Source organism: Hemibagrus wyckioides, linkage group LG18 (assembly GCF_019097595.1).
Source record: "Hemibagrus wyckioides isolate EC202008001 linkage group LG18, SWU_Hwy_1.0, whole genome shotgun sequence".
Taxonomy (NCBI): Eukaryota; Metazoa; Chordata; class Actinopteri; order Siluriformes; family Bagridae; genus Hemibagrus; species Hemibagrus wyckioides.
Window position 1 is genome coordinate 6,012,701 of NC_080727.1, and position 21,856 is coordinate 6,034,556.

At 37.6% G+C, this 21,856-nt stretch overlaps 1 protein-coding gene across 1 annotated transcript in view; it reads left to right on the plus strand.

The window, feature by feature from the left end:
- The first annotated feature begins 4,341 nt into the window (after positions 1 to 4,341).
- The window catches only part of arrdc1b (arrestin domain containing 1b), a 43,215-nt gene continuing 25,700 nt past the window's right edge, over positions 4,342 to 21,856 (plus strand). Inside the window, exon 1 of the mRNA XM_058415346.1 lies at positions 4,342 to 4,589. Coding sequence (XP_058271329.1) covers positions 4,472 to 4,589 — 118 coding nt within the window. The 5' untranslated portion in view covers positions 4,342 to 4,471. The remainder of the gene's footprint in view (positions 4,590 to 21,856) is intronic.

Here is a 21,856-nt window from a genome sequence, read left to right on the forward strand (position 1 = left end):
AAAGAGGTCACTGACTGCAAGAAAAGTCAAGAAAATTTATAAGACAATAATTGCTTCAACAATAGAGGCACAGGGAGTGTCTATTCCTTTACTGCTTGACTACATGAAAGACTAGCATTATGTTTGGATTTTTGTTTAGTAAATTTTTAATAAAAAAAAACAGAAACACCTTGTTCAGCTAGAAACAAACATTTTGCACTCAATCCTGTAATGTGAGCTGTGCTTACTTTATTAACACTTTGATATTTTTACTATAATCCAAATACATTTGCAGAATGAAAGTACCTACATAAATAAATAATGCTGCATAGTCATATTAGGAAGGCTATCATTGCACACTCTTCAGTATACGTCATGTTAGACTCCGCCCTCAACTGCACGGATAAAGCAGAACCACTTGGCAGAGCTTTACTGACAATTAAGTAATCGCAAAAGAGATATTTCACTATACAGGATGTATACATAAAAAGGCTCTACTCATGAAATTCATAAAATCATATATCATTTTCTGTGGACAATTTTTATTATATCATCTGATCCTGTATTTCTTGCAGTGTCTTCTACAGGATATTGATCATATAAATATAATGAACAAGCTGTAATACAATGTTCAGTGTTCAGGTGTTTTATAAACAAATTTTTTGGCTCTAATTCGTGCAATTTCATCAGTGCTCTGCAGCAATTGTTCAGTGTCAGACAAACTAGATGCAAAATGATAAGTATTTGAAGTGTCATGTTCTGTTTTTGTTCTGTTTGTCTTATGTAAAGGTAGAGGTCTCGGGTATTTATTTCTAACATATTACACAAAAAGGGCATATCTTTGGCCAAAGAAAGAAAGAAGTGAATCTTAAACAATTTTACAACAAAAAAAAATATAGATTGGCTTTGAATACGTTGCCTAAGTTGTTTAGAAAGTTAGTGCTGAGTTTGCAGTAGGTGTGGCTATTTTTTCTGAATAATATTCAAGTCTCGATGCTTCATTTGAGCACAATTAACAAGAGGGACAGTGCTAAACAAACATTATTCTCTTAAAGTAAGTTGAATTTGTGTGTTTGCTCTTATAATCTATTTATCGCAGGTGCTGCCATGTCATACGTCTTGTCTGTCAGCTCGCAACTAAATAAGGTGCTGTGCTCCCACTACCTCAGCCTTCCTCAGGGAGGTCTCTGTCAGGTCACCTATGTTTGGATCAATGGGACTGGGGAGGGCCTTTGGAGCAAAACCCGAACCTTGGAGTCTGAACCCAGCAACATTGAAGGTATCATAAGAACCTAGTCTGAAATTATGCTATGATAACTATTTAGAACAAAACCAAACAAACCATGTGTGCTTAGTCTAGCTTTTCATTCCAAACTGCATTATGGGAAAATAGGATAAAAGAGCAAAAAATTCACTGCTTACATTCATTACACCCATGACTATTTCACGTTTCGTCTGTGTCATTATGTGTAATCAACTGACATGATGGTCAGTCATAGGCTACATGAGTCTACACTGTGAACTAGAAAAAAAATCAGTTTCAGCCTGACTTCTTCATGTGTGTGTTTTTTAGCGAACATTGATGGTACTGTTAAGTTTTATTAAAATTTTCAAATCCGCTTTCTACATTTAAATGCAATTGCCATGTTGTTCAAATACATTTATGTTTCTTACCCCAAAAATTAAGGGAAAAAATAACTTCTTAGTCAATAAGAAGTTCTTAGTCAAATCAAACATACTGTAACATCTCAACCCGCAATGTATATAATGTGTATCATTCAGCTGGATGTAAAAGCTAAAAAATATGAATTCCCCTGAAACATTATTTAATTCTTTGATACATCATAACACAGAAAGGGGTAGCAATGGACCCAAGCAAAATTAAGGCAGTAACTGAGTGGCCATTACCTTCCAGCATGAAGGAACTACAGCAATTTTTGGGATTTGCCCACTTGATGTACAGATGTTTCATATGGAACTACAGCACCGTGGCATCCCCGCTTATCACGATTCTATGAGGCAAACTCAAATGTCTGCTCTGGACAGAAAACACCAAAACTGCTTTCAAGAAAGTCAAAACCTGCTTCACAGTGGCCCCATACCTTTCCTAATGGAGGTTGATGCCCCCAATTATGGGATTGGAGCTGTTCTGTCCCAATGCCATGGGGAGCCAAGCAAGTTATTTCCTTGCGCCTTCTATTCTGGAAACTAACCCCCACTGAGGCCAACTATTCCCCACCTTCCGTTTGAGGATGCCCCACAGATGCTCAATAGGGTTTAGGTCTGGAGACATGCTTGGCATGTCCATCACCTTTACCCTCAGCTTCTTTAGCAAGGCAGTGGTCATCTTGGAGGTGTGTTTGGGGTCGTTATCATGTTGGAATACTGCCCTGCGGCCCAGTCTCCGAAGGGAGGGGATCATGCTCTGCTTCAGTATGTCACAGTACATGTTGGCATTCATGGTTCCCTCAATGAACTGTAGCTCCCCAGTGCCAGCAGCACTCATGCAGGCCCAGACCATGACACTCCCACCACCATGCTTGACTGTAGGCAAGTCACACTTGTCTTTGTACTCCTCACCTGGTTGCCATCACACACGCTTGATACCATCTAAGTTAACCAAATAAGTTTATCTTGGTCTCATCAGACCACATGACATGGTTCCAGTAATCCATGTCCTTAGTCTGCTTGTCTTCAGCAAACTGTATGTGGGCTTTCTTGTGCATCATCTTTAGTAGAGGCTTCCTTCTGGGACGACAGCCATGCAGACCAATTTGATGCAGTGTGCGGCGTATGGTCTGAGCACTGACAGGCTGACCCCCCACCCCTTCAACCTCTGCAGCAGTGCTGGCAGCACTCATACGTCTATTTCCCAAAGTGTAAATAGAAACACAAAGTATTCTGATGCTTTTGAATTTGAATCTATGCTTATTTTTCACTCCAAACAAACTAATACATGTGGATATATTGTATATAAATACTGCATATGTTAGAAAATAGATTCATGCTATTTAAAACGTGTATTTAAATAAATAAAATGCATTTTAAAAAACATTGTCAAAGTTCGGGTGATATTGGGTACTTCTTCTTCTTCTTTTTTTACCATTTCCTGGTCATGAGATGATTTGAATGAGCAGACATCCACACAAAAGGTTACCATTTCTTTTTAATCAACACTAATGTCCATTAAAAGTATAAGCTAAAGATTTAGCTAAAAAAAATGAGATAACTGTTCACTTCATTTCACAGCAGATTCCACTAGGGGGCAGCACATGCAAGCACTGAATCTTAATGACCCTGAGTCATATGAACTCCCAGTTAATAATTTATAGTAATATTCTTAAACCTACCATCTAAAAGTTGTTTTGGGTTTCTCACAACACATATCCTTTCTTATCCTATTTTAGACTTTCCAAGGTAAATCCTCTAGACCTACCTGGACGTACTATTGACAGAAAGAGATCACAAACATCAGCTTGTGGTCTGATTGTATTGACAGCTAGTTTGTTGAAGCCATTCCACAAATAGATGTGTTAACCTGAAATTAATTTAACGCCACAGCCATGTAGAGCATGGTGTAGCTAAACAATCAATACTTTGGTTCAGGTTTTCAGATAAATGTGCAGCTCATACTAAAAAGATTTTAAAGGTCATAAACAGGCAAGGCAGTCACAATTTTATATTTTGTTTTATTTTTAAAAGTAATCTAGCATTTCTTTTTTTCTTCCCCCTTACATAGTAACCATCATATAGTGGGAATTTGTTGTGATGTGTGTAGACGTAGTGTATGTCAGAAATCCATGCATACACAATTAAAGATTATTTTTGCGTGTAAACATTTAGTGTGATATTTCATCCATCCATCCATCCATCCATTGTCTATACCCGCTTTATTCCTAATTAGGGTCACGGGGGTCTGCTGAAGCCTATCCCAGCGCACATAGGGCGAAGGGCAGGGATACACCCTGGACAGGCTGTGATATTTCAGTAGATGAATAATGTTCATTAAAAATAAAAAATGTGCTAAAGATCCCTGAAAGGAAAAAAAAAAGAAGTTAAGAACCCCTGCTTGGAATGCAGAAGTTTGTATACCCTTCAGACAAACTCTCATGCATGAACTCTTTTTTTTCCCTCCCCCTACTCCAGTTAAGCTAGTGGGATGCACTGTAATGTGAGCCATTATTTACTTTGTTAACACTCTTTTTTATTATTTCTATTATCATCCAAATACAAATGCAGAATGAAAGCACCTACATGAATAAATAATGCTGCATAGGCATATTAGCGGGGCCTGCAATGCACGCGCTTCCCTTATACTCCACGCTGACGTCACGCCCTGGTCTGTCGACCCGGGGTGGGGAGAAACGGCGTGACAGAGAGAGAGAGAGAGAGAGAGGTGGGAACGCTGCAGGTGCGACGTAACGCGAGACTCCGCACGGATTAAGCCGAAATCTCACGCGCCTTGCCTCGCGAGCTGAGCGGCACCGAGACGATGGGCAAGCTGCAGGAATTCGAAATTACGTTCAGCCACAACAAAGTGGTGTACAGCCCGGGAGAGACCATTTCGGGAACGCTGAGGATCATCACCGCCAACTCGCTGCAGTACAAGGGTGAGCTGCTCCGTCCGTGTCCGTGCGTGCTCGGTGCTCGGTGCTCGGTTTTAGACGGTCACCCTGGCAGGGTGGAGTGGGTTTGTGATAAGGATATTTTTTTTGTCCAGTCCACATATCGGTATTGTCAGTGCTCAGACAACACACAAGCTTCCAGTTTTCTTTTCATTTAACGCACCTGATTCCATGGATTACTCCGGTTTTAAGGAATTCGGCTGTTTAACAGTGAAAACAGAAATGTTTCAGCATGGTCTTGTGTGGCCTTCAGGGATCTAGGGTTTGACACTGCTGTTTACTTCTAATTTCTACTTAGACTTGAAAAGGAAGTGGAGTGTGTTTGTGGTGAGGAAGAAAACACTCGGCAAGCATTCTGTTTGCAGGATACAGCTAGACACAATGTACACCTCCTGGTACCATCGCAAAGTTGATTGTTTTCCAATAACAGCGCGCCCTGAAGCGCTCTATTACTCTATATAACTGCAATTACATTTACTAGCTTATAAGTAACCAACATATTTTTTTTTTGTTATCCATTTATGGTTAGGTTTAATGTTGTGGAATATTATTAAAAAGAGTTCTGACTACATTATAGCAGCTGTACACAGCCAGTCAGTCTCTCTTTTATCTAATTTTAAGTTGCTAAGATAAAAATGCGACTTGTCATGTTTTTATTTTTTATTTTATTTTATTTTTTCTCAGGAAAGCAGAACTTCCCTGATCCTAAAGACTTCCTCGTGTCGGAAATATCAGTTTAGAAAATGCTGACACTGGAGACTCCTTCCATAAATCTATGAAAGCTTTCTCCTTAAAGAAATCGAAATGAGTTTCGTTCCTGTTTATAGCAGCTGTAAACAGCCAGTCTCTCTTTTATCTAATTTGAAGTTTTGCTAAGATAAAAATGTGACTTGTCACTTTAGGAAAGCAGAACTTCCCGATCCTAAAGACTTTCCAGTGTTGGAAAAATCAGTTACAAAGTGCTGACACTGGAGATTGCTTCTGTAAATGCTTTCTCGATACAGAAATCTTCATCATGTCAATGACTTTACATGTTTGTGAGCTAACAACCGGTTTCTTTTTGTTTCTGTATTATCTGGAGTTCTAACCTGTTATTGTTAATGTATTGCCTAAAACCTGTGAGTTGGAGCTACTGCATTCAGAATAAGTAGAAAGTAAGTGAAAATGAACATCTTCCAACCAATGAGATTCAAGAATTCAGCAGTGACGTGAGCTGTGTGTCGAGGATGATTCATTACATGTTCGTCTATAGCCAAAGTCCGAGATGAGACGATGGTTTGTTAAAGTCTCAGATGGGTGGTGACCTGTCCAGTTTGATGAGTTCCCTGTTATATCAGTCTGAGCATGTATCTTAGCTGGGGAGTTGATTCAGGTGTGTTTGCTCTGGCAAATTATCAAGCAATGCATCACACTGACTCCTCAGGATAGGAATTTATAACCCATGGCTTCTAACAGAATCTCAGTGTTTTCCAACTCAAACCCTGCCTCGCTTTGTTAAAACATGTGTAAACCTGATGACATGCACGAAACAGCCACAAGCTATGGGCAGTTGCTTCTTTCAGATGATGAAGTTGTCTGTGCTGTGATCTATCTGTAATGATTTCCCAGTTCTAACTCCTATAAGCCTGAAAGCAGGGAACATTAATACAACCAAAGGGCATGTATTACATTTGGCAGGAGTCTGTTTCTATTTTCAAAATAGAAAATCTAAAACTATTTTTTTACTACAGTATTATTACATATAAATGTGTTCAAATTTTGTCCAGTGCAGTGTCTAAGCACATTTATTTAAAGTTTGTACTCTAGTTTAGAGTCTGTGAGATCTCTCTTTGTTTGAGATATTACTAAATCAAAGCTTCATCCACTGGATAGTGCTAGATTTCTTTTGAAACTGGTCTGAAGAGATAAATGTAAACGGTGTAATTTGCTCAGAATGATTTGATCTTCTCATTACCCGAGTATCTAGGCATTTAGTAAACTAGCAGAAACTTTTGTTTATGTCGGTTGCTGGTGTCTTGAGATGTCGGTGGTGGCGTTTACTTTGAGCTATTAGTGTTAGCTCGTTATTAGGGTTGTTTAAGCTGTCGGTACTTTTTACTTTAAGTTGCTAGTGCTTTCTTTGCAGTTGTAGCGTTAGCCTTTTGTTAATGTTGTTTGTTTTGAGCTAGCATTGACAAGACTATTGCTAGTATTGTTTACTTTGGTTGTTTGATTTGAGCTTGTGGTTAATGCTAATGCTGTTAAAGTGGTTTCCTGAGTTAAGCAGTATGAGTTAGCCCGTTACTAGTGACTGAAAAGTGAAAGTGCAGAAATCAATATTAATCCCTTAACCTACTGCTTATTATATATACCTCTCTCTCTCACACACACACTCACACACACTTACTCACTCTCTCAAAATAGTTAGTTCGCTTGGAAAGGTTAGTAATTTGTCAGAAATCCACAGACTAAGGTTCTATAAAACAACTGATTAAATATCATTTAAAAAAAGTATAGAGAACTGAGAATGTACTCATATGTGACATCTGCACATTTTATCCGAAAAAATACCCTGACACGATAATGACGGGTGGGGCAGTGGAAAAATCAAGCTTCTGATGGTGTATTTAGTGTGTTTTGTTTAAATAGAATTATTATGCAGTTTAGAGACAAAGCATTAGATTACAGTGTCGATTATTGATTTAGGGGACCTGGTGATTTTCACAATTTCCTGGTGACAGAAATTAACATCCAACAAAAGGTCAGCTTATATTTCAATCTTTTTGTATGTTAGGAAGAGCTCACAACAACCGATTGTCTCTTTAGTGCATTTCTTGCATGAGTGCTCACCTATGCTTAACCAACCCTTTGTCCTAGATGGTGAACTTTAAATATAGGGAAATAACACCAGTCTAACCAGTTCATGCATAAATCTTTTTGTTAGCAGAGTAAGAAATAAATCTGCATAAATATTCAGTAACGGGTGTTAAATATACAACACGCAGTGTGTTGACATTTTGGGATAAACATTTTGTTTTCGGTTGTGATGCTTTGGTACTGCTTTATCTATTTGACTGATGTCTTCTTTTATATTAGACACAGTGGCCCAGTTGTTATTTTTGGTATAGATTTTCCTGCCTTTAAATAGCCTTATCACTGTGTGTATGGTTTGATTGTTAGCCCTACTCACTCACAATAAGTCTCTGTAATACATTTGTTTTGTTTTTTCAGGAAGACTATGTAAATGGAGAAGCCGAGCTGCAACCTGATCTGAATATTCCACGGGCTCTACCCTCTTTTAACTGTGCATATAAAACTAAGACTAAGACTCTAAATCGCTGTATAATACCACAGTGCTCTTAAATTCTCTGATAAATGACCATAAGTGTTGATTAGTTTCTTATAACTGCAGCTTTCTGTAAGGGGACATTTATTTTACAGCTTGGGCTTCAGTATTTTGTGCTTTTTGGGGTTTTTTTTCCCCCTGTAACAGACAAGCTGCATTTTAATGTCTTCTTGACCTTAAATGTCCTAACTGAAATGTCCTTATATGACTTAAATTAAATGTCCTCTTGATATGACAGAATAACAGAAAGTCTGGTGAGGCAACAACTGTTTGTAGCTGCGATGGGATGAGTGATAACAGGAACTGACTCATTTCATGGAGATTCCACAACATGTACACAAACGTATCGTTAAGCAATTAAACCGTATGACATGCTTTTCGTAAAACTTTTAATAGTTGGCAAATTGCCTTAGTTTAAGTGGAATTGCTGTGGGACATGCTGTTATTTTGAAAAACATTAGCATTTTCGTTAAAGCATTGTTGGATTGTTGCTAGTGTTGTTTATTTCAAGCTAGCAGTGTTAAACTTTTAGTACGGACAATGTGCAGTAAATATATGATGGCTAGACTCTTTGTTGTGTTGTTTACGTGTTTGTGGTGTTAGCTTGTTGCTAGTTTTTACTTCAGAGGAGCAGTGCCAGTGCTGCTAGCATTGTTTGTGTTAGCCTGTTGCTAGTGTTGTTGCTTGAAATGGTTAGAATGTATTATGTTTCATTTATTCAGTTGTTTTGTTGTGTTTATCAAACATATTTTACACAAAAAGAGAACAAAATTGACATCTATGTGTTTAAGCAAAACATTTTAGTGGAGGACAGAGGAAGTGAGGAAAAAAGTTCGGGTTTATTGGACTGAAAACAAAACAAATGTGATTCTCTGTAGTCATTTTATTTATAGCAAACAAGCACGATTATGATTATTAATATGCGGAGGAAAAGTCTTAAACGTGATTGCTAGCAATTTAGCTTCTTCTTGGTAAGCACACACACATGCTAAATATTAAGCATGATTTTGCACGTATATATGATAGGGAAGTTCATAAAATGGTTCAACAAGGACAAGTGAGTGAGGTTTGTCCGTTTTGCTCTGTTGTATTAGCCCATTTATTGCACACACATAGTAGATTGAAATCTTTCTTCAAATCTTGATTCTATACATGTTAGATGCTGAGAGATGGAAACATTATCTCCTCTTTTAGACTTTGTATGATCCCCTAAAGACTATGATGTCCTTGGAAATGGCAAAAAAGGGGACAGGTCCAGTCCTAAGCATGTGTTTGTCTTGTCATCATCAAGTCTGTATTTCAGTTAAAAGATTTTGTCACACCGTCAGAAAGATTTTTGGAATTGCAAGCATGTCATTTTTTCCCCCTCAGACACCCTTTCAGTGGGTGGTAAATTACCTTTTCAGCAGCGAGTGTGTGTGTGTGTCTCATGTAAATACATGTCTGCGTCGGCTGACTCCAGGTCAGGGAGGCAATAAATAAGAGAAAGGGTGATGGAAATTTTCCAGTGGAAAAGGTTTATCTGATGTTGGTCCATGGCTCATCTAGATCATTAACTCTTCCTGCGCGGGGTATTGAAAGCTTTTCTTGTAAAGCCTTCCTGATACCAATATTTATGCTCAAAATGAGCAAACCCCAAGGCCCAAATTGACCTTGTACATAATGGTGTACATACAGCACTTCTCAGTTACAGATCCTGACTGTAGGCTAGGCAGCAGCTGCAGAGAGAGTTGCTCAAGAGGAAGTGTGTGTGTATGTGTGTGTGTGTGTGTGTGTGTTAGGGCTTAGAAAAATATCTGTCACACATTTTCGCCTAATATGCACTGTATCACTCATTTGATTCACTGTCTGTAGAGGCACTTAATGCTTACATAACACTGTCCTCATTCTCTTCTGCACACATGTAATGTCCCATGCAAGTGGATTATTTTCCTATAACAACATGAAGTGTTTTATTCAATTCATGCACGATTTGCCAACAGTTGCGAATCTTTTCATTTATTAATGAACGATACCTTTTCTAGTTATATGTAAAGATTGTAGGATGACTTTGGGACAAGTTATGCAACTTATGATGTCCCAACAACTTGTAAAACTCCAGTCACTTCCTTTATTACGGCGTGATGCCAGATCAACATGGCCGCTCTCAAAGTAAACAATGTAAAGAACTGCTATCTAGATTTAAATTGGTTTCTAACAGCATTGGCTTTAGATCAGTACAGACACAGTACTTGTTTGAATCTTTAATACCGTCCGTACGAATCGTCAACATTTATTTCATTTATGAGTGGTCAACTACGTCAGCCGTCTAGCTTGTTGTAAAGCTACTCGTTGTTGTCCACTGTCCTTGCTGTGCATGTTATATGAATGATTACTACACTAATCTAGAACCAGTAGCTACTTAAGAATGTAAGTTGATGAACTTTATGTGATAAACAAAATCCACGCTTTCATGAAGGCGTCTACATTTTTTCACACTTCGGTGGGATATGACGTCATTGCAACAGTGCCATGAATGCAGCATTAGTCGTTGTCATCTCTGATATATCTGAACAGCAATAAACCTTTGCTATGAAGGCTCAGTTTCCCTTTTACCCCATGCTTGAAGTTAATTAGACATGCTGCAAAGAAAATAGAAAGTGCAAGTCGTCTGTTCGGAGGCTACAAACTATGGTCACACTGGACACTTCTTTTCAGATAACAACATGTTTATTATTAGGATCGTCTTTTTCGAGTTGTTTCTATAGAAACACTAACAAAACAAAGAATGAGAGCATTAACACATCATTTCTATTGTAGCCGGAACTACTCTGTTTTTTTTTTTCTCGTGCCATTTTCCTTGTGGAACACTGACCATGAAAATCTAAAACAGAAGTCTGATCTTTAAATCTTAAGTCCAGATGTTGTGAATTGTGGAAAGACATCTGGGAATTGGGTGGAGAGAAAGCTGCTTCCGACCACCGCAATTATGCAATGATATCGGCAAATGTGTGACTCATGCTGCAATCTCTCTTTGGGGGTGGTGAACTCTAGCCTTCTTTGTGTTATAAAATGGTGTGATTTCCAAACATTTTTGATGCATCTTTTGTTATTTCTTTAGCCTATATTGTCCATTGGTTTAAATGGATGCTGGAACTGAATGTAGAACTGTGATATGATTGTTATTGCAGTGCAGATTAAGAACTGTATGGCTTTTAGCCTTCTGTGTGTGTGTGTATGCACATGTAAAACCTTTTAACCATATCATTCTGCAGCAAGTTGCCTAGCCTCAGAAAACAGTTGATGAATTATTTTAATGTTCTGGTTCTGAATGTAGTTTTTTAATCTAGTTGTATATGCTCACTTTAGTAATACAGGCTTAGATGCTTGACTGCACACAGACACTGAAAGAATCAAACACAGCAGTGTAAACAGCAAATCCATTAACGTTCCTCTTCCTGCTCTTACAGGTGCTGAATAAACAAATTCAGTGTTGCTGTTATTTTTCATCCTTGTCCTACATAACCTCGTCAGAAAGTTTAGTTTTCCTTAAAATGATTAACTACAATAAGATATTCCAATCTTTGCTACTTTTTTTTTTTTTCGCTTGTATGGGCAGCATTTCTGCTTTAGATGCTTTACCACAAACAGCCTTGATTGGATGCTTTTGTTAAAATTAAAGATTTACTTGATCGGTAATTAAGAATCTATAATTAGCAAAGCTCTACACTGCTGAGGTTTTTGCTACTGTTTTAATATCATTTTGCCCTCATTAACTTTTTCCTCGTTTTTACACGATACGTACACGATTAGACGATAATAACAACTGAAAATGTGTTCCTCATATGATTATATTCACACACAAAGAAATACTTAAAACAACTTTAATCAATTTAATAAAATTCATAATGTGATCATAAATGAGCAGGTAATTTAAATAAATATGAAAAAAAATAAAATAAATAATAATAATAATGAATTGTTATTTTTTCAGATTTATTTATTTATTATTTTTTAATTGTCTAACATTGTATTGTATTGTATACCACTGTGGTATTTATTTAATATAAATAAATTTATGTAAATTTATTTAAATATATGTATTTATATAATAATTTTGTTTTTATTCCTAGTATAGACATATGGCCTATATGAACGTATTATCAGTACTGTGGAAATATTAACCATCCACTTAAGTTACATCTTAAGAGCTCCCATTATAATCCTGTCAGTTTTGTTGAGTCTGTGAGGATGTTTTTTTCCTCCATGAGCATGTGCTTTGTGTCAGTGTCTGGTCCTGGCTGTATGTGATGATGCTCCCTCGTTGAAAAGCGGTCCTGTATTTACAGGACACTAGACAGGCTGTGTATCAACTTACTAACAGACTAGCTAAGGTCGTGGAGTGAAATGAGTCCAGTCAGCCTTAGACCTTAGAGATATACTGCGCTTCATTATTGATGAGGCGGTGCCTTTTTTCAGGCAATTAGAGAAAGACACTCAAGATGAACAGTGTAGGAAATCTTTATTATTATTTACTCTGTAGCATATGATTGCAGAGTGATAGAAAAATTCCTCACAAGTTGAAATGTTGCTATTTGGTAGTATATATAGCTGTGAAAACTATAGGCTTTTCTGAACTTTTCGGTTCAGTGGAAAAGTAGGAAATTGTTTTGAAATATTCCATGCCATTCCATGCCAATGGAAGTCTGAAAGTGTATCACAGATGGTTTCCATATCAACACTGGGAGATGTCAATGAACCTCCACTTATCCCTACTTGTTTTACACAACTAGCATAGTTTATTAGGTATTTTAATTTTATAAATAAGGAGAACAAAATGGGAACCACTTTCTCATTCTTCTTAACACTGCTCTGGCATTTCCGGTTCACTTACACTGGTGGTATTTTATAGTCAGTTCTGCATGAGCTCCCAAAGATAAATGTCATTGGCGCTCATCAAATATGTAAGAACACTTGCAAAGCCCATTGTAGCAAGCTGAAGAAAGGCTTCGAAGAGAACGCTTCATCATACATACACAACTACGAAGGGGCAAGCAATTTTAAATATGACTGATATGAATAGAGGATTAATAGCCACTGTATTGCTGAGGGTAAACAATGCAGCTGGAAAAAAATCTAACAAGGTTGCACTGAATGCAAGTAGGCCATTTACATACATTTACAAGCAAAGACACTTTGGTCGAGATGAAACAGATAAAAACAGATGCTTCTCTTATTCTTATTTTATTCATATTGCATATGTCATTTTGGTTTTATTTATTTATTTATTTATTTTACACATCAACAATTTGTGGCAGAAAAGTGCCATTTTTTGGGCCTTTTTTTGTGTGTATATTCCTATGGTAACCATTTATTAAATGATGTAAAGTGTTTGCTTGTGATAACAGATTACTTCTCAGTTTTTAACAGTATCGGTTAAAGGATAAAACACTATTAAGTAAAGAGTGGAAAACCCATGAGACTGTCTGTTGTCATCTCTTAAGTGGAGCCCTTTTTGCATTAACCGCTGCCTCAAGAGGCTTGATCATGAAAGGTGACACCACTTTTACTCTTGCCAGACATGCGCTTTAGCCGTGCCCAAGCCCAAGTGTGTCGCTGGGAATCGGCTCCTTGCCCCATTTTCTGTTGATTTCTAATACAGATGCAAATGTGTATTAAAGAAAACAATATCTTCGTTTGAGTCAGTATCTGCATTTTTGTCTTAAATATAAATAGATAGCTATGCTAGGCTGCTATGCTCATGATGGTAATATTGATTTGATTAGTCTATATGTTTTTTTTTAGGTATTCTGATACCATTTTTTGAGTGTTTCTAAGTAGAAAAACTCCATCCCGTGTGGCTTGCTTTTCAATCTTTATTGTAATTTCCGTAATGATTCCAAGGGAACACACTTCAGATCACAGATATTGACTCAGTTAAACAGTGAAAGCAAGATTTTTATCACTTTTTGAAGCATAGTTTGTCAGAAACAGTGTGGTGAGGCAAACAAAGTGTATGAAGGCAATGGTAGAAAGGTGCTCCTTCAGCATAGTATGGACGCAAGCCATCGAAATGCTATTTGCACCTTGCAGCACACTGCAGTGCTGCTCAGTGCTACCCAGAGCGGCAGCTACCACTGCAGTGAATGATGGATCGAGTGTCTCATCACATATTTCTTTGCCGTGCTGAGCTACATCCATGCAGCAATGTTCCTGCTCAGCAATCTACCACTGGACACATGCACCGTGGCTGAGTCTGCATCATTGTTTTCTCTACATAAGGGGCAGTTGTAATGATGATGATGATGATATAAATATAATGATGTTTGCTATGGATTGAAGCAGTTGGTGCTGGACTTGATATTTACTGCTGGTGAATGTTTTAAAGAATACGTGACAGGGATTGTTAAGATTTCTTATCTTATCATGGAGACAGGTAGAAGCACTTCACTTTATGTTTGCTGACTTCTAGGAGGTTTATTCAGCTTTATGGTCAATTCTGTGATGGTCAGAATTAATATAGTGACATATTTAACCTTGGCCAGGGTAAAATTATGCCTAAGGAAATGAGAGAACTGTAACAAGCATGGATGTTCGCTTAGAGCAGGGGTGTCCAGTCTTAGTGTCCAGGTTTTTATACCAGTCAAGCAGAAGCCATATCTGATTCCACCTGTTTAATCAGTTGATTTTGGCTTTCACTAGACTCAGATGTTTGGTTGGAATGAAAAAATGCACTCACACCGGCCCTTTCTGGATAATATTGGACACCACTGGGTTAGAGGATTCTGTCTGAAAGGCATAAAAAAGGTTAAAAATACAGAGAACAGGAAGTAAGGGAAGGAAAGTACCTAAATAATAGAGAGCCATTAAATCAGCTGACCCTCCTTTGAGATCCTTATACAACTTTTCCACTTTATTTTTACTAGTGTAAGCCCTGTATGTGTTAAAGGTGTTAACTCACAGCGTAACCTTTTCACTAGTTCAGTCCTGTATGTGCTAAAGGTGTTAATTCACAGCCTAACCTGGCAGTTACAGAATGTTTAAGGTTATTAGCAGTACTTAAACTAAAAAAAATGGTCAGGAAATGCTATTTTTACCTCAGGAAATCAGTTTTCTACCTCAGGAAATCTTGCCTAACAAGGTCATTCTTAAATACTGCTACTCTTAAAATGCTCTAAAAACAATTTAGTTGTAAAGAAAAGAGCATATCCTATTTAAAAACTGAAATAAGAATAAACAACAACAGATACGAAACAGTTTGCTGGTTATACTTTAGCAGGATATCTAGCTAGGAAGGCTAACTAAGTAGACTCAACAGATTTTGTTGTAATATTGTTTATTTTTTTCAGTTTTTTTTTTGTCTTTGTCAGGTTTTTTGGGGGTATAAATCTAAATTTAAAGGTGAAGTCTCTGAGCTCTCTACTGAATTATGATCATATTATTATCCAATCTGCCGCAGTTTCTCCTTGTTTAGTCAAGCAGAGGATTTGTATTGTAGCATTCATCATATCTGTGCGTCAGCTTGGTGTCTGTACAGACTCATGCCAAAGGCGCTGGCACCTTTTGACCCTGACTTTACTGCACTGTGCCTCCTGGCAGCTCTGCCAATCCACCAGCTGCCCTCTACGGGGGATTTCAGCATGGTGCTACAGGCCTGGCAAAATGCCCAGACTCCTACACACTGCTTTTCTTTCACTCTCTTGGTCTAAGGCTTTGTCTTCAGCCAGAGACTGTGGGGTGATACATGATCGTCTTGATGCCTGTACACTTAGTCAGTTTGAATAACAGCTGTGGTGTGTGTGTACAGCAAGATTCTGGCTATTTATTGGAACCTTTTCCTTCCTGAATTTTCCTGAAACTGACATCAAATTAAAGAAAAAAGTGGAAAATTTCACTTGACACTTGATGTTAGGTCCAATTTGACAATATTTATAGGCCTGTTTGTTTCTGAGGTTTAGATTAAACCCGTTAAGAAGCATACAAATAACTATAAGAACTCAATAATAAATACATTAACTCTGATGATGATGAAACATTACAGACCCCCTGACTGAGCTTTGTAGACCCCTGGTCTGAGAACCGCCGGGATTCCAGCTAATTAATACAACAGTCAAAAAAGTGATAATGTATCAGTGGACAAATCATAAATTCATTAACTAGCCCACAAGTGTGCCGCTCAGTCAGTCCCATGGTTAGGTTACTCAGAAACTTAATTATCTAAAAGGTTAAAAGGTATTTTCTCTAAAGGATTTAACCCCAGAGTATGACAAGCTAAGTGCATTATTAAGTAATATGAGATGCGTTTTATTGATTATGGCCTTGACTATCTTTTTTCCTGTCATCCTATTAGCAGAGCTGTATGACAATTTTGCACTGTTCTGTATTTTGTGTAGTTTAAGAATTAGTTTGTGCTTGAAATGTGATATATTTAATCTTACATCAATAAAATATGGGTTTGTGAAAGTTAATATAGCATTTTATTTTTCCATGGGGATGGTGGATAGAAAAAAAAATGCTGACTATAACAGCAACCTAATGAACTTTATGTCTTTGGGCAGCTATAAATAAAGAGACAGATAGTCCAGACATGTAATTTGCTTGTCCCAGGATACCAGACTAGTGATTTGTCCACCCCGGAGTTGATCTGGAATTGATCTGAAATGCTGGCTACATTGACCACCAAGCATTGAAACGAGGATATGTGTGAAACTGTCTTAACCATTGACTTTAATCTGCTCATGGTCTTTAAGTTATTGTACTTACCTGTATTATACAGATTTTTGATATCTATTTGACCTTTCTTGAATCTGAAAGCCAAACACTATACAGAGAGTGCTAAAAAAAAAAAAGGATGGAGGGCTGGAATGTTGCACATTCTTTGGTTGACCACCCTCACCATTGGCATGGTTAAAGTAGTTTAAATGCTAACAGATATAAACCATATGTCTGTTTAGTGAACTTTTACAGCCATTCTGTTCATTAGATACAGTACTTGAAAGAAAAATCTATCCAGGGTGATTTGCTTATTAATTGTCGACTTGCATGTTATCATAATCAAGATTACAATCAATTTTGACTTTTCTTTAGCTTAAAGGTCTTTCCTTGACTTGCTTGTCTACTTTCACTTAAATTGGTTACACCAATGAGATTTAGTTTTTGCTTTATTCCTACCAAAGACAGTGATGCAGCGGCGCTTTTGTCTGTCCACATGTCTCATCTCCTCACACACTCTGTTCAAACAGGTAAGGCAGAGCTTTAGTCTTTTAGTCTCTCAACTCCTCTTCCATGCACTGTGCTCAAACAGAACGATTTCAAAGCTTCAGTTTTCAGCTTAATATCTCCATCATGCTTATTGTATTATAGTCAACCTAAGTCTCTGCGCTAGTCAGAGCAGCAGACAACCACATGGGAATATGGGAATAATGAAAAATGCAGCACCAACCTACAGAATACAGAAGACTCGTTAATTACATTGCAGATATTTTGATGCAAACACATTGAATATGTTTCACATTGAATGCCTCTGAAATGGAAGATGCAAACAGTAGGCCTAAGCAGAAATTATTTCTATGCTGGTAGAGGATTTCTCCAGAAAGGATCTCCAGAAGCAAATCTCAGTCAGAAAGAGTGCTTTTATGTGGCATTTAACCAAGGTAATTTTCGCATGGTTCGTGATCAGTGTTGTTGCCATGCCACTAGCCTTCAAGTCACCGCCACAACAAATGTATGGGAATTTCCCAGGCATGATTCGCAGCTTTTGAGTGCAGGTACTCCCACAGATACTGAACTGTACAGAATAAAGAGCCTTTTGATTTCTTCTCTGGCCACACAGATCTGGCAAGGTTATAGCCTGGAATGTTTTAATGAACAGTGGGTAATCATTTGAAGGATTTCTCTCAGAGCTGATAAGGAGGCATTTGCTCAGTGAACTCAAATCCAGACTGTTGCATTTAAAGTGCAGGGCAGGATTCAACTTGACTAGACTGGAATTTGTAGCAGTACAGTAAATAAATCTGTAATATCTGATTTGTATCTGATGATCTAGACTTTGGATAAAATGCTAAGAATTTTTAACAAGGGAGTGAGATTTGCGAGGCAAGTTTTGTTGTATTACTTAATCATATTTAAATTGCATAGTGAAGAATGAGGCCAAATACTAAGTACTAATTCCCACCCACTAGCTACCTACATGTGAAGGGTGAAGGCTAGCATGTGCATATATGAATATATTTTATTATGGAAAGTGCCATCTCTCCCCTTTGCGTACATGAGCAACAATTGGCTAGTGTTGCTCAGAGTACGTAACACTCAGGGGACAAAGTAATGTCATCCTTCCCAGACAAAGAGGCCATTTTGATGTCTTGGACCCCCAGCAACGGATGGCAGAGGAGTCTTTGGGACTCTAATTCATAATCTTTCAAATACTTTTCTGTTGGACCATTCAGGAGTTTCAGTCTTCATTTAAACATGGCCAGTGACTCAGATGTTCAGTCAGTAAGGGGAACCTTGATGAAGTGTTGAGTGGTGGTGGGTGGAATACTAAACTATAGACCTAAATAGGTCATGCTGCAGATTTGGGTTGGACAATTGGTGAAAAGTGATTGGGATTTGAAAAGAAGTCATAGGGCTGCATACTACATCAGTTGCTGTGGTCTGGTATGTAGGGGAAGGCCTACCAGGAGCAAGTTGTAGAAGTCCAGATATCTTAATAATACAAGAGCTTCAGTCCTCGTTGCAAGACGCCCAGTGACTAAGCTGACTGGACAGCAAGGAGAAGTGCAGTTTGGTCCACCAGTTGGTTTCCAGAAAAGAGCCTTCATGAAGGTCTTCCTGTATCTTGAGTGCTGGTGGGTCAAGTTGAGGTATGCTAGAGACTTGACTTGAAGGGCATGTGGTGCATAGTGCATACATGGGTTTGGTGGTTGGCATGTGGTCTATTTTTGCTTTTGTAAGCCAGCATCATTGATGGGGACTTTGAGAGCAAGTAAATGACCAGTTTCCGGGATATGGGGTGTGACAGGAAGACCTGCATGGCCAGTTTGTAATATGAAGACAGAATGATTGTTGCTTGTCCATAACCACATTGTGGTTGCTTGCATAGACTCCATATTGCAAACGTAATATTAACTCTAAGCTGTATTGAAGGAAATTCAAAAATTAAAGTCTTATATTTTAAGACTATATATTATAGTCTATAGACTATATATTATATTCTTATCACTGAATTCACTAGAAATTCATTACTGTGCATTATTGTATTCTTTTTGACTTATGGGAAATTCCACCCTGCTTATAATACTTATCAACTGATGTGCAATCCCTTAAGGCTAGAAAATGGAAGAAAGTTGTTTCCATTGCCCGCATTCTTTTTCAGTGGCCTGTGAAAGATCCACACTAACTAACAGATAGATGTCTGGCTTCCTTTCTGCATTCCTACACTGCTCGTATTTCTCTTATTGCAAAGCGTACCAGTAGTGTTCGCCTTTAATGTTCATGTGATGGGAGTTAACAGTAACAGAAAGTGTGAGAAAAAAAGTGATTTTCTTGCTAAAGCGAATGGAACGTAACTCTAGCTTGCTGATGCCCAGCGAGTGCAAAAAAAAGTTAAACCCAATGACTTGGAGTATACAGAATATAAGCAATGTCTCCACAAAGAAATATGTAAAGTGAGAATATTTACAGGTTTTCAAATCTTAATGTTCAATAACAAGCTTTGGATCACACACAAAGAAGTGTGAAAGATGATGAAATCTGGAAATAAGAGAACAGCATGGTACCCATATGTGACCCTGGATCTGGACAAAAGCATGCAAGCATGTACAAAAACAGCATTGACTTACGTCACTTAGAGAGATTTTAAAGACATACCGGAAAATATCCTTGACTTTAACCTTTCATCATTCGTAATATAAACCTGTTTGTATTCTGTCCACAACTATTGCGTGAGCTGAGCGATTTTCTCCGAATCGGGTTGTTTTCAAAGCTGTTTTTGTCTCGTGTAATATTAGTCATCGGCTGAAACATAATGACTCAGTTGACACGATGAATGAATTGAAAGTGAATGAGTGATGCTTACTAAATTACCAGTTGAATTTCTCTATTCAAATAAAATAATTTGTTAAAAGTTTCAGTTATCCAAAGCTTCTTTTGATAGTTCTATGACTGAGGACACCAGTCACCTTGTACTGCTTACCCATTAATGGTCAGTTTATGGCTATAAGAAGTACGATTTAAAAAGGTAACGTTTTTTTTTTTTCCCAGTCCAGTTTTTTTTCCACTGGAAACAGATAAGACATAAACGTGATGAAGGGAAAATGTTTCTTTGTCCAATCGTTAAACACATTTTTGTCATTTTCTTTAAACAAACTGTGTCATCAGATTGGTTAATAAAATAAAAGATGTTTGAAAATTTTACCCTAATGGACTTTAGGCCTGTAGCTAGCTTCTTGTCTGATGAGCTGCCTTGAGCTAAACATACTGCATTTGCATACTGTGTATTAGAAGAAACAGCAGATAACGGAGGAGCTGCTACAGGATTTGAAAAGAGTTTATAAAACTCCAGTCACTGAACTCTATACCTTTCTTCCTCCACAGGTTTGTCTTGATTTAATATTTTGTTCAAGTTGGGTGTATTGAGATACTTTGATGACCCAATGACTTGGAGTATACCTTCACATATTTTTCTATGAAAAAGAAAGAATCCACTTTAATAAAAGATGACAGAGAGAAAGCAACAGCAAGGGAGTGAAGGAAAATTTCCTGTCAGGATCACCTTCAGCTTTCACAAGTCATTTTGCATTTGTTAATCCGGCTCGGTTTAATAAAAGCAGATGTGCTGACGGTCGCATAAAAAAAAAATGCCTCTTCTCTGGAATATACAGTCTAGGCGTAATTGGGCTTTTCTGTGATTCATGCTTCTCTCACAGCTGATGGTGTTTGAAGTGGCTTTATGCAGGGATGAAGCCATTCTGTTTCAATTTAGACCTTTGATAAACATGGAAATCTGGGCATAAAAATACCGGAGTGGATTTGAGACGTCAATTCAATTTCACTTCCTTATAAGATTTCTTAAAATGGAGTCAGTGAAACATCAATGCTGAGAATAGACTTTTTTTTTTTTAATGTTGATCGTCATGTTAATATGTTGATAGCCAAAAATGTGCAAAAAATATATACTATCTAATTCATCTTCACAGGAGTGGAGGAATGATAAATTATTTAGCTTGTATACCAGAGACGTGTGGTGCCCAGTCCCATGTTTTTGGTTTTTACTAGAAACCTAATTGACTTGGCTAAGAAAAAATTCCCTGTAGTTATTTGGAAGATCTAAAACTTGTAATTATCTAGTTGATACAGGAGACTGGGATTTTTCGGATTTGATTCATGAAAACCACAGGAAGTGCTGCAGTGTAGTGGTTACTTACTCTCCTTGTTTGGTTAATAGAAAGATGTCCTAATGATGGTTGTATGACCGTTCCAGCAAAGATGACTCAAAGATGTGTGTGTTTAAGCACATGTTCTTATATGGTCACATTTAAAGATTATAAATATTGTGGCTACAACTAGTAGGGGTGTAAGAATGCATCATGACACAATGGATCGTAATGGAAAAATGGGACCATGTGCACAGTGGAAATGTGCGATTCCTGTAGTACTGTATTAATTATGCATCTAATGCGATTGTCCCTTTTTAAAAGAATAATAATAATAAACAAAGGTCCCAGTCTGTGCATACATTTAAAATGTATAGAAACTACTCTGCTCTACTCTGAGATTCTGCGCCGTTAACAGGAATCAGTTATTTCTGCAATTATGTCATTATAGGTTATGATAAACGAGCTCAAACAACACCATCCTCATGACTCAGTGGCTGAGAATGTGGCATGGGGAAGTTGGGCATTTTAGCCGACTTTGGAGCTCTGTTTCAATGGTTATTATATTTGGATTG